This window comes from Chamaea fasciata, unplaced genomic scaffold (genome assembly GCF_029207755.1).
Source record: "Chamaea fasciata isolate MVZ Bird 193981 ecotype frontalis unplaced genomic scaffold, bChaFas1.0.hap1 SCAF_4, whole genome shotgun sequence".
Lineage (NCBI taxonomy): Eukaryota > Metazoa > Chordata > Aves > Passeriformes > Sylviidae > Chamaea > Chamaea fasciata.
In genome coordinates this window covers 81552702-81567386 of record NW_027094089.1, presented here as the reverse complement: position 1 = coordinate 81567386, position 14685 = coordinate 81552702, and the positions used below count along the sequence as shown (strand labels likewise).

General features: G+C 48.7%; 1 protein-coding gene across 4 annotated transcripts in view; it reads left to right on the top strand.

Annotated features, from left to right (window-relative positions):
* Nucleotides 1-14685, top strand: part of ARHGEF6 (Rac/Cdc42 guanine nucleotide exchange factor 6) — a 39322-nt gene that overhangs the window by 19140 nt on the left and 5497 nt on the right. For 3 of the 4 annotated variants that reach the window (XM_066182194.1, XM_066182196.1, XM_066182197.1), the window contains 11 exons: nucleotides 240-335; nucleotides 1148-1270; nucleotides 2571-2709; nucleotides 4566-4625; nucleotides 6753-6899; nucleotides 7751-7837; nucleotides 8816-8894; nucleotides 9766-9899; nucleotides 10181-10306; nucleotides 13073-13093; nucleotides 13897-13990. In XM_066182194.1, the coding sequence (XP_066038291.1) occupies nucleotides 240-335; nucleotides 1148-1270; nucleotides 2571-2709; nucleotides 4566-4625; nucleotides 6753-6899; nucleotides 7751-7837; nucleotides 8816-8894; nucleotides 9766-9899; nucleotides 10181-10306; nucleotides 13073-13093; nucleotides 13897-13990 (1106 nt within the window). The remainder of the gene's footprint in view (nucleotides 1-239; nucleotides 336-1147; nucleotides 1271-2570; nucleotides 2710-4565; nucleotides 4626-6752; nucleotides 6900-7750; nucleotides 7838-8815; nucleotides 8895-9765; nucleotides 9900-10180; nucleotides 10307-13072; nucleotides 13094-13896; nucleotides 13991-14685) is intronic. The other variant, XM_066182195.1, reaches the window with a different exon arrangement.

The following is a 14685-nucleotide window of genomic DNA, read 5'->3' as shown; positions in this document are numbered from 1 at the left end:
GAGAAGATTAGTGGGATTAAGTGATTAAAATCCAATTAAGATAATCCTTGGCAGCAGAAGTCTTCTCCAGGAGACTGTGGTCTGTAGCTCACAGATCATGGATTTTGTTTTCTGTCCAATGCTGTATCTGGGGAAGGAGAAATTTTTGCATCTTTTTGGAAGGGCTGCTGATCAATTAAAACAGGATGCTCGTGAGAGCAATTTTTCTCTGGTGGTGACTGGCAATGTGGATCTCGTAGGCTCAGCGCCGGGGACATCATGGCATTGCTGGGAAACATGGAAGAAATCTCTGCTTTTCAGCAAACACTGAACCAAGCCTTGGAAGAAGTTGCCAGGTAAGTCTGTGTCATAGAGCTGAGGTTGTTAAGCTTTTCAACTACAGCTAAAAATAGTAGAAAGACATGTTCATTAATGTTCCTCCTGGCTGCTGTCTTAGACTTGTTAAATATAGAAGAAAATAACAGGGCTGAGAAAAGGTGGCAGGCAGTGCTTTGGCAGGAGAGAAGGTAGAAGGAACTCTGACATTGCTGGTGTTAAGGCATCTGCTGAATGAGTGTCACTAGACCTGACACAAAAGTGTGCCTCACCCAAAGATGCAGACACATGCAGGGTGGGAGATGTGGCAGGCAAGAAGATGGGAATTCCCAGGGAGCAAAAAGCAAGTTATTAGAGGTGATAATTTCCTGCAGGGAGGATGACAGGCATGTTTAGCCTTAGCTAAGGGCTGAAAAGAGATCGAAAGCCTGAATATTGGGAATATATTCAGGCCGTGGCTTCTCCTTCTTTCTCCATCTTTTCATATCCATGGGCAGCCCAGAGTGGGGCCCGTCCCTCCACTGCCCCTAGTTCCAGTACATCCACATCCTCATCCTGCTGGTGGTACATATCAGGTTGAGTCACAGGTTGTCTGAGGCTGATAATGGGTTGTGATGTTCTCTGTCTGCACCACAGGAGCCCAGACCCACCTGAGGGTCCCCCTCTTCCTCCTCCCCAGGTGGCAGGTGTGGGGGGTATTTTGCTGAGTGCCGCAGTAATGAGCTGACCTGGGAACTTCCCTGAGCAGTGGGTAGCTCCTGGGCAGGCCCCAGGGAGCGCTGCAGGGTGCAGATGCAGAGGACTAACGTGGGTGGTGTGTTGGTGTCTGTAGGCTCCCCGAGAACCAGCAGCGTGTGGGAGGCTGCTTCATGAACCTGATGCCCCAGTTCCGCTCCCTGTACCTGACATACTGTGCTAACCACCCCTCAGCAGTGAATGTCCTGACACAGCACAGGTGAGTAAAGGAGAAGGACATTCAGACTCCTTCGGAAAGGTAACTTTTGTTATTAATACTTGGCCTGGCACGGCTGTTGACCTGTGTTTTGACAATAGGGCAAGGGTATTCCCTGCTGCTGGGGCTTTGGACTTTTCAGCAGGGCCTTTCAGCTTCAGCACGATGACAACTCACACTGCTCGTGTTCAGAGCTGATCTCACAGGCCCCTTTTGCACACTCAGGACTCCCACCCTGGGTCAAACAGGCAGCCTTGGCTCTGGTAATAGCATCTTCTGTGGTTGTTACTTGCTAAAGGACCCAGATGCTGTTTCAGAGCCGGTGCTCAAGTGCTCACACACTGACAGATGGGAGGGTGTTCCCCTGTGGCACTGTGCTGGGGGGCACATCACTGCACAAGGAGGATGGTCACCCAGTTTCCCAGTTTATTAATTCATCTTCTATTCAGCTTCTATTCAACCAATTGGTTGATTTTTCAGAGTCATTGGTAGATCACAATAAAAGCACCTTTCTTCAACGTGACCCACATTAGTAGACACTTGAATTTGTGTGATGTCCTGCTCAAAAGCGTGCCAAGCCACGATGCTACCACTGTGTCATTCCTAGTGCAGGTTAGCTGTCCTCCCTGCAACGATGGGAAAGCCAGGACCACATCCACAGTGTTTAAGTCTTCCCATTCTGCAGTGGGAACTCACGATGTATTTACTTACCTGCTGAAATCCAGCTTTAATTCAGTGCAACAACAAGCCTGGCTCCAGCAAATTACTCTTTCATGCGATTCCTCAGTCTGACCCCTTTTCCTAAATCAACCAAAGAATCGGCTTTGGCAAATGTGCTGACACACAGAAGCCACGCTCTCTGGAGAAATGTACAAGCAAACACCTGCATCACAGCTTCCAGCAGGGCCCCATAGCATCGCTGCAGCCTCCTCCAGCACAGCACCAGCCTGTGCAGCCCCCTCCTCCTCTCCCCACCCACCAGACACCTGGCCCTGGCTGTGCTGGGGGACCAGCTGCTGGCACCAATGTGCCCCAGGGGCTGTGCATTCCAACACCTGTGGCCACACAGCATCCTCTCCTGCTTTCCAGGGGTGAAGGGTCTTGCTTGGCTAGAAGCCCCCTGCCTGCTCCGCCGAGTTGGTGGTGGGTTGGGGATGCTCAGCGGGGAGTTTGTGCTGCCTTTAAAGAGGCACTACACCAGCTCAGAGCAGAGCCCTGGCCGTCAGCAGAGCATGGGAGGCAGCCAAACACAGCCCTCAGCCCTGAGAGCCCTCGTTATTGTTGTTGTTGTCTCTTTTTATAGCGATGAGCTGGAGAAGTTCATGGAGAGCCAGGGTGCGGCCAGCCCAGGCATCCTCATCCTGACCACAAGCCTCAGCAAACCCTTCCTGAGGCTGGATAAATATGTGACCCTGCTGCAGGAGCTGGAGAGGCACATGGAGGTAAGTGGGGTGTGGGGCTGCTGGACAGGCTCTGCCCCTGATGCTGCCGGAGCTGCTCCCTGAGCTTCAAGAGACACCTCTGCCTCTTGGTATTTGAGCATCTTGTGGCTAAAAGTACTCGGCACATCTCCGAGGAGGTGTCCCATGTCCCCCAGACATTATCCACCTTTCAGATTAAAAGTAAGAATCTGGTGGAAAAGTCTGAGGAATGTTGTGGAAACGCATTGCCTGCTCTTCACCCCAGCCCTTCCTCAATGATGGGCTATTTCCAGCACAAGTAAAAGCAGAGTCTAGGGCCGGGCTGCAGCTGCTGTTTATTTGCACAGCCGAGAATAAATCTGAGTTTTTGTTACCATTTGATGAGATTCCTAAGCCTGGCCACTCACTCCTGTGGCTCGAAGGCACATCCCCACCCCTTGCCCCAGGGCTGTGCTCCTGGGTGGAGGCAGAGCTGCACAGACATGGATCTGGCAGCCAGCAGAGACACAAGGGTGGAGAGCTAGTCCCTGGGAGCAGGGAGAGCAGCCAGGGGCACAGAGACTTCCTTGGCAAAGAGCAGGTCTGCTTCAGGACATTTCTTGCCCCAGGGACTGTAGAGATCTCTGCTCTTGGAGCCCTGCTACTCACTGCTGGTGCACTGCAGCTGCAGGAAGGCAAAACTCAGGGGTGGTGCAGGGGGCTGAAGAAAACAGAAGTAACAGTCTGTTTTTAAGCTAGTTTACTTTTCCCCCTCATCCAGTTTTAATTGCCAGTTAATTCAGCACACTTATCCATGGCCTACAATCAAGCCAAGGGATTAAAACTTCAGTGCTTGAGCCAGGGACACTCCTGCATGGGAGAGGGCATGAGAGCATGCAGGGTAGGCACACTCCAGACCTACCTGTATCTTTTCACCTGGCTGAGCTGAGCTGCAGGGACTGAGCTGAGCCTGGCTGCAGCCACCGTGCCTGTGCGGGGATAATGTGCTCCTTGCAGGATGTGCATTTTGCTCTTTGCCTGCTCTTTGCAGGCAATTCAGCAGTGGATTTAGGGACACACACGTCTCCTATTTCTCTTAGTTTCTAAGCTGGGTGTGGGAGTTTTGTTGCATGAATCAGTTGGGCTGAGGTTTAAGCTGTGATGCTGTGGGAAGAGGATGGCTGTGAGCAGTGTGGATGTACACCACAGCATTCCCTGCACTGCTGCAGAGCTGCTGAGGGGGCAGGTGTGTTCAGGGCAGCCACTCGTCCCACACTCCAGATGAGCAGTCCCAGGCTGCAGGGACAGCTCCATCACAGCCTGGACACCTTATGATTTGCTTGGCATGGGGACTTGGTACTGAGGAGCAGAGCCCTGGATCCAGGAGAAAATTCTGGGAGAGTACTAGCATACAACTGGGGTCAGAGACAAGGGGCTGCACTCCACTTTTACCTGGCCCAAGAGCTCTCTGCTCAGACATGCCCTCCCTCAAAGCCAGAGGTGAAGCCCCCTTTAAGCTGGTGGATTTCCACCCCTGATGGGGCAGTGGCTGGAATACCTGACACGTCAATGGCAGTTTCCTTCCTGAAGGTGCACCCTGCACCGCTGCCTGTTTTCATTGATTTTTCTTTGCAAGTCAGATTTGTTCTAAGCCCAGTCATACCCACTCTTGTTCTGGCCACTTCACACTCATTAAACTGGTATCAGTGAATTGCATAGCTGCCTTTAGCCACGCCATGTGGAAGTGGATGGTGGGGAAGGCACCTGGGGGACTTTGACCCTCTCCTGAAGCCCATGCTGCCTGTATGCTCAGCCCTGAGTGTCCTGGGGCTGTGGATGGTGCTCAGGGTGGGTGCCCCTGCTGCTGATGGCTGAAGAATTTGTTCTCCCTTCACTAGGAGGCGCATGCAGATCATGAAGATGTTTTGAAAGCCGTCACATCCTTCAAGTCCCTTGTGGTAGGTGGCAATTCTTAAAATAGAGCACTCCATTTCAGGTCTCCATTTCATAAAGAATGAGTCAAGCCTGACATTTGTCTCCACATTAGGAAAAAAGGTCTTTTGGAATGGAAAAGATCAGCTACAATGAAACTTAACTTCACATTTCAAGCCTCGAGCTGGTCCTCTGGCTGCAGCAAGTGCGTAGTGGCTCTATGGTCCCAGGGCAGAGATCGTGGCTCTCCAGGTTTATCCTCTATTACTGAAAGCCACATGTGGACTGTGGTGGCAGCAGGGTCCCTTTCATTTCCTGTTGCTTCCGTTCCCTAATCATTTGCCACCTGAAACTAGATCACCTCTTGCTCATTGAGGGAGAGGGAGAGGTTAGCACAGCTGTGACTGACCCAAGGAGTGGTGCCAATGGGAAGTTCCCCTCTGAGCCCATGTTGTAACTCTTGGTTTTGCTGAGGTTTGCTCCACGGGCATCAGGAGCTTGGACCACATTCCAGTAATCTGTGGCTCCAGGTGCCAATGCCATCGGTGGGGAACAGAGAGAAGGGATGAGTCAGAGATAACAAACCTATTTCTGTGAACTTTGTCACCTGCACCCCTCAAAGTGCTGCTGCACTGAGATGAAACAGAGGGAGAAAAGCCATCCATGTGCACAAAGGTTTTACCTGGAAAAGCTTTTTTCGGTTATTAAGAATGCTCTAGTCTCTCTTGCTTTGCAGCCACAGAGAACCTCTCACTATAACTACTCCAGATATGGTCCAGCTTCCTTCCTTTAGCACAACAGTTGTCACACGTTTGTGACAGATGCAAGTGTTTAGCAGTGAAGATAAAAGATGGGGAGGAGAAAGTTCATAGAAAACAGGAAAGGGCGATCATGTTACATTTACTTAGAAACTCGGCACCCTTTCCATTTATTCTGGAAGCTAGTAGGGGAATAACTCATTTAAATTACAAGGTGTCATTAATCTTTATGAAATCTTGTAAGCACTGGATGGTTTTACTTGAAATGAGTACTTGGGTGATGAGTAATTTAATGTCATTATGACACAACTAAAGAGGTTTAGTGTGGATTTGAAGTTAAACTGGAAGAGGTGCCCCTTGTGATGGGCATGTGATCCTGTTATAGGGCCAGGAATTCTCTGAGCAAAGGCAGGGAGGGACTAAGGAGCCGCTGAAATTCACAGCAGTGCCTCTGCACACACAGTGATGGACTCCTGTGGATTATATCTGGATTTTTATCCTGGGAATATTGGGTTTGGACACTTGGGGAGCCATCAAAATGTACAACTGTTGTAGAACCTGAGTAAACCCCCACAGTTTGGTTCAAGTGTATGCGGTTTCAAACTAGACCCAGTGCAGCCTCTCTCTTTGAAGAGCTGGATGGTCAATGAATTGGAAAGGGGGAAAATTTCTGTCACAAAAAGGGGTTTGTAAAAAAACAAGCAGTTGGTGAAAACACCCCTGGTGTGGCTTTGCATAAATTGTCCCTATTGACAGAAGGGTCAGATAAAGAAAGTATTGCTTGGATTTGCAGGACTCTGTTCAGTCAGCATTGTCCTCTCTTGCTGAGAGCTGATGAGAGACTGGTCGCTCCCTGGAACGTCTCCAGTCCCCAGCTGCCCAGCACTGGTGCAGTCTTTTCAATTACAGCACTTTCAGAAGATTCTTTTTTGTGCTAACCTACAGCACTGCCCAGTCCTGCTTTTGGGTTCCCAGATTTTGGTTAGAAAATATCCACCCATCTGACTTGTGGGGAGTTTGCAGTGCTACAGGTTCAACTTTGCTGTTTGGAAAAATGGGTAAAATCCCTCTAAGCAGTAGCAAAATTAGAGACATTTAACTGTGCAGCTGTCTTGGTTTGGAAATTGTGACCCTGAACTCTCAGAGGTAGGGCTGGTTTGGAAAGAAAAGTTTGCTCAGTGCAGTTTGCAATTTCCTGGGCATTTGAACATAATCATTACTTCATTAATTTCTAAGATGTGATTTTTTAATAAATAAAAAGCCAAAGCAGGCTTTCTTGATCCATGGCATGACCACCCCTCAGCCTGCCGGGCTGTGTGAGTGTTGCTGGTGAAACTGGGATGGTTTGGGCTGGCTCCTGCCCTTCAGCTGACAAAGCTCTGCTGTGATTCCCAGTCGCAATGCCAGGAGCTGAGGAAGAGGAAACAACTTGAGCTGCAAATCCTTTCTGAGTCCATCCAGCGCTGGGAAGGCGAGGACATAAAAATGATGGGAAATGTAATCTACATGTCCCAGGTCATGGTGCAGTCTGGGGGAAGTGAGGTGAGTGTGGTGCTCCTTCTGCTGGCTAAAAACCTCGTGTCTGAATACCTGCTTGCTCCCAGGGTAAGTGATGTGAGGCAGCAGCTCCTCTCCTTCCAGGCCACAGACTGCTGACAAATAATGCTGATAAATAATTTTACCTTGGGAAGAGCTGTGCAATGGAACTGTGCACGTCTTTGGAGTGAGTCAGGCACCCCGTCGGTTTAGCTTCAGGCATTTGGTGACACACTTTTCAAGAAAAGAAGTATCTCAGTGTCATATAGCAAATTAATTTCCCTCTTTCTCCCCCATGACTTAGTCTGAGAAATGAGTGTGACTAGAAAATGTCCTGTGTGCAGCACAGGGGCTGCTCTGATGCCTCATCCCAGAGCTGACTGTGCTTTGGAACTAACTGGAGTGATTCTTGTCCTTTTGGTCCTAATGCATCACACCAGTGCCTGACACAGACCTTCCCCAGTGGTGCTAAAGCCGTGAGTGTTGCGTGCTCAGTGTGGAAAGTACCTGTTAGCACAGAATTGCTTGTCCCTGGGAAGGCAAGGCCTGTGAAACAAACCTGTGAAGCATCTAGTCCCAAAGTCCCTTTCTTGTTTGTGATGTGGTGTGCTGGGGGACATAAGGCCGCCTGAGGCACTCTGCAATGATGGGGAGAGGATTAGCAGGATGCAGACAAAAATCTGTGCGGGGAAAACTGGTGCATAAATGAGATGCTGTAAGGAAAAAAAAGAGCCAGAATAGTTGGTTTGGGGGTGATCTCCCAGGCTGGGATTCCAGTTGCAACAGGTTCCGTTTGCTAGAGGCAGGTGCTTGTGATGCATTGCAGACTGGACTAACCTAAATTCTTATCCCCCCAGGAGAAAGAAGAGCGGTATTTCTTGTTGTTTTCCAATGTTTTGCTGATGCTGTCTGCCAGCCCACGGATGAGTGGGTTCATCTATCAGGTAGGCATGCTTAGTTTGAATTGCAAGGTCTTCGGTGCAAAAAAGAAAATCCGATAGTTCTTATCAAATTCAAGTCCTCTGCATCCTTCAAATTCTCTGTGACTGGGGACCAGGACTTGGCTTTACCATGGGCCAGCATAGTCAAAGTCTTTGTCCTGATAGCTGGTTAAGCAGCGTGTGGTAAATGAATGCTGTGAAATTAGGAAAAAAAAAAAAAAACAACAACAAAAAAAACCCCACAAAAAAACCCCCTCAAAATCTGTTGTTCTACCTGCTGTTCTTGAGAGAGGGGGGTGTGTGTAAGGTGTCCTGACTTAGCTGTAAGGTTTTGACCAGCCAGCTGGCTCTCGCTTTTGTGCCGTCTCTGGAAAATATTTATAAAGCCCACTGCAAAGAGCATGAAAATTCCACTCCTGAGGTACTGTGTACAACACCGCATTTCTTGTGTTTTACCATTTTCCATACCGTCCAATGGCTGGTGAGGGCTTGGCTTTTCTCCAGCTGTCTGAAACCAGCAATACTGCCAGGAAAAGCATGCTCTTGTTTTGATGTGTCATTTGTCACAGCAAGGGATATGAGAAAGATTTGGGAAATATTTGGCTGGGTTTTCCTACTTGACCCATCGGTGGGAGTAAGGTGAGCAGGCAGTTCAGCATGCAAATCAGAGGGATGCAGAAGGCTTTCAGAAAAAGCCAGGGGAAATTGATCCTTCTGACTTGACTGTAAAAAAGGTTTGCACTGAATGAAGGGAAAGGGCGGCAGATGAGGCAGGGATGACTCAGTTGTCATGGGAGCCTCATCTCCGGGGTTTGACCTAATTGTGCAGGGAAATCTAGATCCCTACGTTAAAGGAGACTCTTCATGCAGTCTGAAGCTTTCACAAATTAGTTTTTAAATGGCGATTTCCAAAGAGAAGGGAATCAGCAGAAACAAGCAGAACAACACCTGCAGACACTGACTGCTTTTCAATTCTCCCAGGGAAAGCTGCCTTTGACAGGAATGACACTGACAAAGCTGGACGATGCCGAAGGGAATGAGCACATGTTTGAAATCACAGGTCAGTGGAGCCCTCTGCCTGGGGCAGTCCTCCCAGTGCAAACAGTTGCCACTGGAAGTACTGGTCCTCCTACCCCTTAAGCCCCCACCATGATCTTCCTCCTGCTCTTTTACCGTGTGTTGTTTGAGTGTCTGACCATCTCTGAGCTATTTGAGGCAGTCTCCTCTAAGTGCCCTGGAGCTCTGCCTCTGGCTGCCATTGGAGACCACAGTGTTTTGCATGGGACAAATCTCTCAGCCCAGCAGCACTGCTCTGCGCTGGTGTGCCCTGTCTGCACCCAGTAGCCATTCCTCATAGCTCTGCCTACCTCATTTATTGACAGATTAATGTTTCTAGTCACCAGGGAGCTTTCATCCCATTTTCCCCTTCAGTTTATTTCATTACCTGTGGCTGCACACAGTCATTTCATGCTCAGTGCCTGGGTTGCTGTGCAGCTGTTTGCGCTGGTGGTGTTTGGTGTCAGGATCCTGTTAATCATGGAAGTGTTGTGTTCAATGACCTTCAACGTTAGATGATCCTCACATATTCATCTCACCAGTTCCACCAGCATTTCTTGCAGCTCCCACACTGTCAGTGGTTGCCCAGAGCAGGACGGGCAGTCACATCATCGTTGCAGATGAGATTCTTAGGGACATGGTTCAATGGTGCACCTTGGGGTGTTGGGTTAATGGTTGGAATTGATGATCTTAGATGTCTTTTCCAACCTTAATGATTCCATGATTCTGTTTCTGTCTTTGCCCTGGCCTTTTTGGAGCCACTGGACTTTGGAAACTGAGGAGCCATTTCCTGCTGTGCTGAGCTGATCTCACGCTGTGTTTCCTCCTGAGTCTGTACCACTTGCTAAAGACAGTTATTTAACCCTCTGCCACAGGGAACATGATGGAACGGATCACTGTGTCCTGCAGCACCAGCCAGGACTTGCAGGAATGGCTTGAGCACTTGCAAAGGCTGACCAAGGGGACATGCAGCACCGTCTCCAAAACACAGTCGTGGAGCCCTCATTCGGTAAGTGCCACCCCCTGGCCTCTGCTGCCTGGGTCCCTCACTGCTGCCTGAGCTCTTTCTTTCAGCAGCACCCTGGCACTGAGGTAACATGACAGCTGTAAGACACATCCTGCAGTTTGCTTTGTGACCATGTTGTGCTTGTACCATTGTACCTGTATCCTGCCCTGTTTTTGTGTTGCAACTTAGATGTCTCAGCATCTTAACGCTGCTCCATCCCCCTCCGCTTCTCTGCCTTGTTTGATGGTTAACAGTCTTGGTTTGCTTCTCATTTATTTTCTCAGACATTTAGTTCAGCTGGGCAGATCCGTGGGCCCCTGGAACCCCCCAAAATCCTCAAGCCCTGGAGCTTGAGCTGCCTCCGTCCTGCTCCTCCACTCAGACCATCAGCAGCACTGAGTTACAAAGAGGTAATAATCCCACCTGCCTGCCCTAGACCCTGATTTCACACAATCCAGAGACCCTGTGTCCAGGTTTCGTATCCCACAGCAAGGGCACAGAAATGTAGGTTCTTGGGGATATTGAGAGAAATGACTCTGCCAGTTTGGTCCCAGTCCTGTGATGGATGTCGGTTGCTGTGCCAGGCTTTGTGCTACACAGGACTCATGAGTATGTGTGCGTGCAGACTGGATGTTTGCTCTTGGCTGCCATGGCCAGCACCCTCAGCTGCTGGATGTCACCAGTCCCACATCTGGGAGTCCCACCGAGCTCTGTCTTTTGACAGTGCCATGGTGGAGCTGCCTCCTCTCCTCCTTTCCTGCCGTGGTCTGAGCCTGGACAGGGCCTGCTCCCTGCTGGAATGTGTTCCAGCTGTGGCAGCAACTCAGTGGTACAGGACTGGGAAGCAGCAGCGCACCACGAGGAAGAGGCAAAACACCTGCCCATGTTTCTTGTGTCTTCCACCCTGTTTTGGTGGCTGGAGCAGGATGTGGAGCTTGAGCCTCCTTTGCCACCCAGCCGGGTGTTACACAGCAAGGTCCTGCTGGGAGGCAGCAGCCGAGGGATGGCTTCACCTGCAGGAATCCCAGCCTGGGAGCTGGTGTGGGAAAACCCAAAGTACAGTCTAGCTCTGTTGTCACCCTGTACCACTAATGTAATGCTCTCCTTCCCTACCTCATGTTAAGATTTTGGAATTACTCACCAGTACCAGAGGTAACGTTCCCCTTATTGAGTGAGCACTCTGGATCTGAGTCAGCTGCCTTTCTTGGTACAGCAGCCCTGGGAGTATTTCTGCCCCAACGGGGATGGGGAAAGAGAGGGGGCTTGGACCCCCTCAGCCCTCCCTGTACCTAGCATGGAGAGTCTGGCAGCTGGCAGGACTGTGGGTCTGCTGCTCCAGGTAGAGATTTTAAGTAGCCTTATTGCATCTTGTTGCATTTATTTCTTAGAATTTGTAAAGTAACACATTTCAATTTGGGAATTAAATTTTTTAAATACCAACTGAGCAGACTGAAAATGACGCATAATCTTTGCATGTTCCAAATTCCTAATGGCGGCTAAACCGTTTCTTGCTTGCATGATGAATTAAAAAATACAGGTAGAGGTTTGAGGTAGAAGAGAAATTCTTCTGTGGGAAAAACCACAGATTGAGTGATAGCATTAATACCACGGTCCTTTGCAGTTTCTTGTCTGCTGCCACTCATAGCAGGAATTAAACTCTCTGTGTCAAAACCAGGGGAGAGGTTTTTGCCACAGAGGCCCTAGCCTGCTTGAGTCCCAAGAGATAGCATGCTGGATGGTATCCTGCAAGGTGTCATAGGATCAAAAACGGGGCTTCCGTGGGAGCAAGCTGTGCTGACCATGTCAGTAGAAACCCAAAGGCCAGCATGTCCAGCAGAGCTGGGCAGGCACGGCCTGGTACTCAGTCAGTCCTCCCCGAGCCTGGGGAGAGACTCATGGATACAAGCCTGCCATGACAGATGGGAAATAAATTTGGTTGTTGGCCCAAGCAGCTCCACATCTGTCACATCTCTCCCTCTGGAATGCTTTATCACTAAACAGAATCCCTATTTCACTGTGTTTTACTTTTTTTAATATCAAGTAGAGCACAAAATAAACAATGCTGACAGCTCCATGCAAACACCTTCCTATAATGAAGATGTAATGAAGAAATACAAATTTTAAAGGTTACTTGCAGGGAAGTGAGTGGGACAATTTGATTAAAAGAGCAGAGATTTTTAGACGTCCAGTGTTACTTTACTTGTCTTCTCATAGTGTAGGATGGGATGGCACAGTCTTGTACACTTCCTTGTACTCAGCTGTGCTCAGGAAACCTCAGACCCTGCTTGTGTATGGCACCTCACTCTTGTTATTTCCATTGAAATTGGGTCATTTTTCCTGTTCTGTTTCCAGTAATCATTTGAAATGACAGAACAGGTAAGTTCTGTGGGTAAAGTGCTGTGTTCGGATTCAGTTTAGCAAAGGAAAAAAGATTTACAGATCATTTCTTCTACTACTTTTTTTTTTTTTTTTTTTTTTTTTTTTTTTTTAACTGGCTGCTTTGCATGAGGTGAAGGCTTTATAACAGCAGCGTTCAGGACTTCGCTGTGCAGACCTGGAGGAGAGCCTATTGGCTCCCTGGATCAAGCATCCCAGGGATGGGATGCAGAGGTGGAATCCTCCACAGGATGTGCAAGGGAGCTCCCTGTTCCTTCCAGTGGAGCAGCGAGGTGTTGCAGTGCTGATGCCTGACGTGGTCAGGTCTTCAGCGAGGATGGAAGGTCCCCTTTGAGAAGACAGAGTCCTAGGAGCTTGTCACCAGAGTGGGCAGAGCATCCTGGCGTCCTGACTGGGCTGGGTTGGTGTTGAGCACAGACCCTGAGTGCTTCCTGGGGCTTGGATGGGGCCAAGCACACGGGGCTCCTGCAGCTGTAAGTGCCCGTTTAGGCAACCAGCATCCACAGACACCCACTACTAACTGAGGAGGCATGTTCTCTGTGTGTTTAGAGTGTATTAATGCCCATTCACCCTGCATCTCACATGTAAATTTTCAGTTTTGCATGACAAGGTGCTCCTTTGCATGTTGATAGTGCTTTAAAACCAGTACAGAGGGTGTGCTGCATTAATCGCAGGACTAACATTGAAATGTGGTTTAGAATTGTGGATTTAATGGACCTGATGATAAAAATCATCAGTCTCTCACACTCATCTTCTCTTTCTTTGCATATTCATTGTAGAGGATGTCTTATATCTTAAAGGTAAGGGTAGATACATCTCTTTGGCTTGTCGTGGCATGGAATGCTTGTTCCTGTTAATGCTTCTTGTGCTTGCATGACCCTAACTTCGCCTCGTTGTATCAGTAAGTTATTGTCAGAGTCAGTGACAACTGGCAAATATATTTTGACATAACTCTCAGAAAGGATTTAGTGTTATGGTATTTAACCATCCTGGCATGCCTTTTCTTTAAATCCTTATTGCATGTAACCCACTAATACTGTAATTCTCTCAAAATCAGCAAGATTTTTAATGGAGTGAGGGAGATAAAAACTTGCATTTCTTACTCATGGAGTCATAGCAGACAGTAACTTTGTGTGTGTCTGTTCTCTGTGTATATGTGTGTGTGGGATTTATACTCTCAAATTGTGGGAATTTAGAAGCAGAGCTATTTGCCAGCTCTTTTATATTAGAAATCAAGTCAATGAAATAAATCACATTTTAGCGTTTTCCAGCACAGACTACAGAGTTGGTAAGCAGACTAAAAGTGCTATGAATGTATTTGAATTTTTTTGCTAAAGGATTTTAGAGAAGAGTTGAATTTACTAGAGCAGCCTGTGCTTGCCCAAACCTGCAGGTGCAATTCCAGCTGCTGTTCCAGGGAGCAGTGGGTCAGAGCTGGTACATGTGAAGGGCAAAAGCTGTCATCTTCCCCCACTTTGTCGTTGTCTGCTCTGCAGCTCTCTATCTTGTTGTGTGTAGCATGGGTAGCTGCACCCAGCCGTGCAGCTCCACTGTTCCAGCTGCCCTTGGTTCTGGTTAAACACAAGAGTCTATTTCTCTGTAGGATTCCAGCAAAAGTCCAAAAACAATGAAGAAATTTCTTCCAAAAAGGAAAACTGAGAGAAAACCATCTGATGAAGAGTTTGTTATTCGGAAAAGTAAGTGTTGCCTGGAGATGCTTTGGCTGCCCCATCCCTGGAATGTTCAAAGCCAGGTTGGATGAGGCTTGGAGCAGCCTGTTCTAGTGGAAGGTGCCCCTGCCCATGGCAGGGATTGGGGCTAGATGGTCTTTAACCCCAACCATTCTGTGATTCTATTTTACTTTCATTTCTGGAGATTTCTGCGTTCTCAGAGATCTCCACGGGACTTTGAAAACACCCTTTCTTGCAGTGCAGGATGTGACAGGATGCTCTCAGTGTGAGCCTGCATGCTCCTGAGCACGGGAGACTTCTGGAAGTGCACTGGTCCTCAGCTTCTGACACATCCCTCCTCCCCTCCCAGTTATGACTGTCAGACCCGCCACCATCCTCCTCGTGATGGTGCTAGCACGAGGTCATGGGTTGTGGGTGGTCTTATTCTGGATTCATCACGCCAAGGAGCTACTTCCAAGTAGTTAAAAACTGCATTGAAGTGCACATCAAGAGTCACCAAAATAGGTCTGACAGCTAGGACAAACCCTTACCTGGCCATGCCAGCAGGTCCTTAAACAGTGTCCATGGGGAATCAGGAAGGTCCCCATCTAAAAGATCCCCTAAAGGATCTTTTAGATCTAAAAGATTCTTTAGGGGATCTGGAAACTAAAGGTCCCCATCCCAAGAGGGGTGTTCACCTGCAAAGAGGGGTGTCCTGAGAA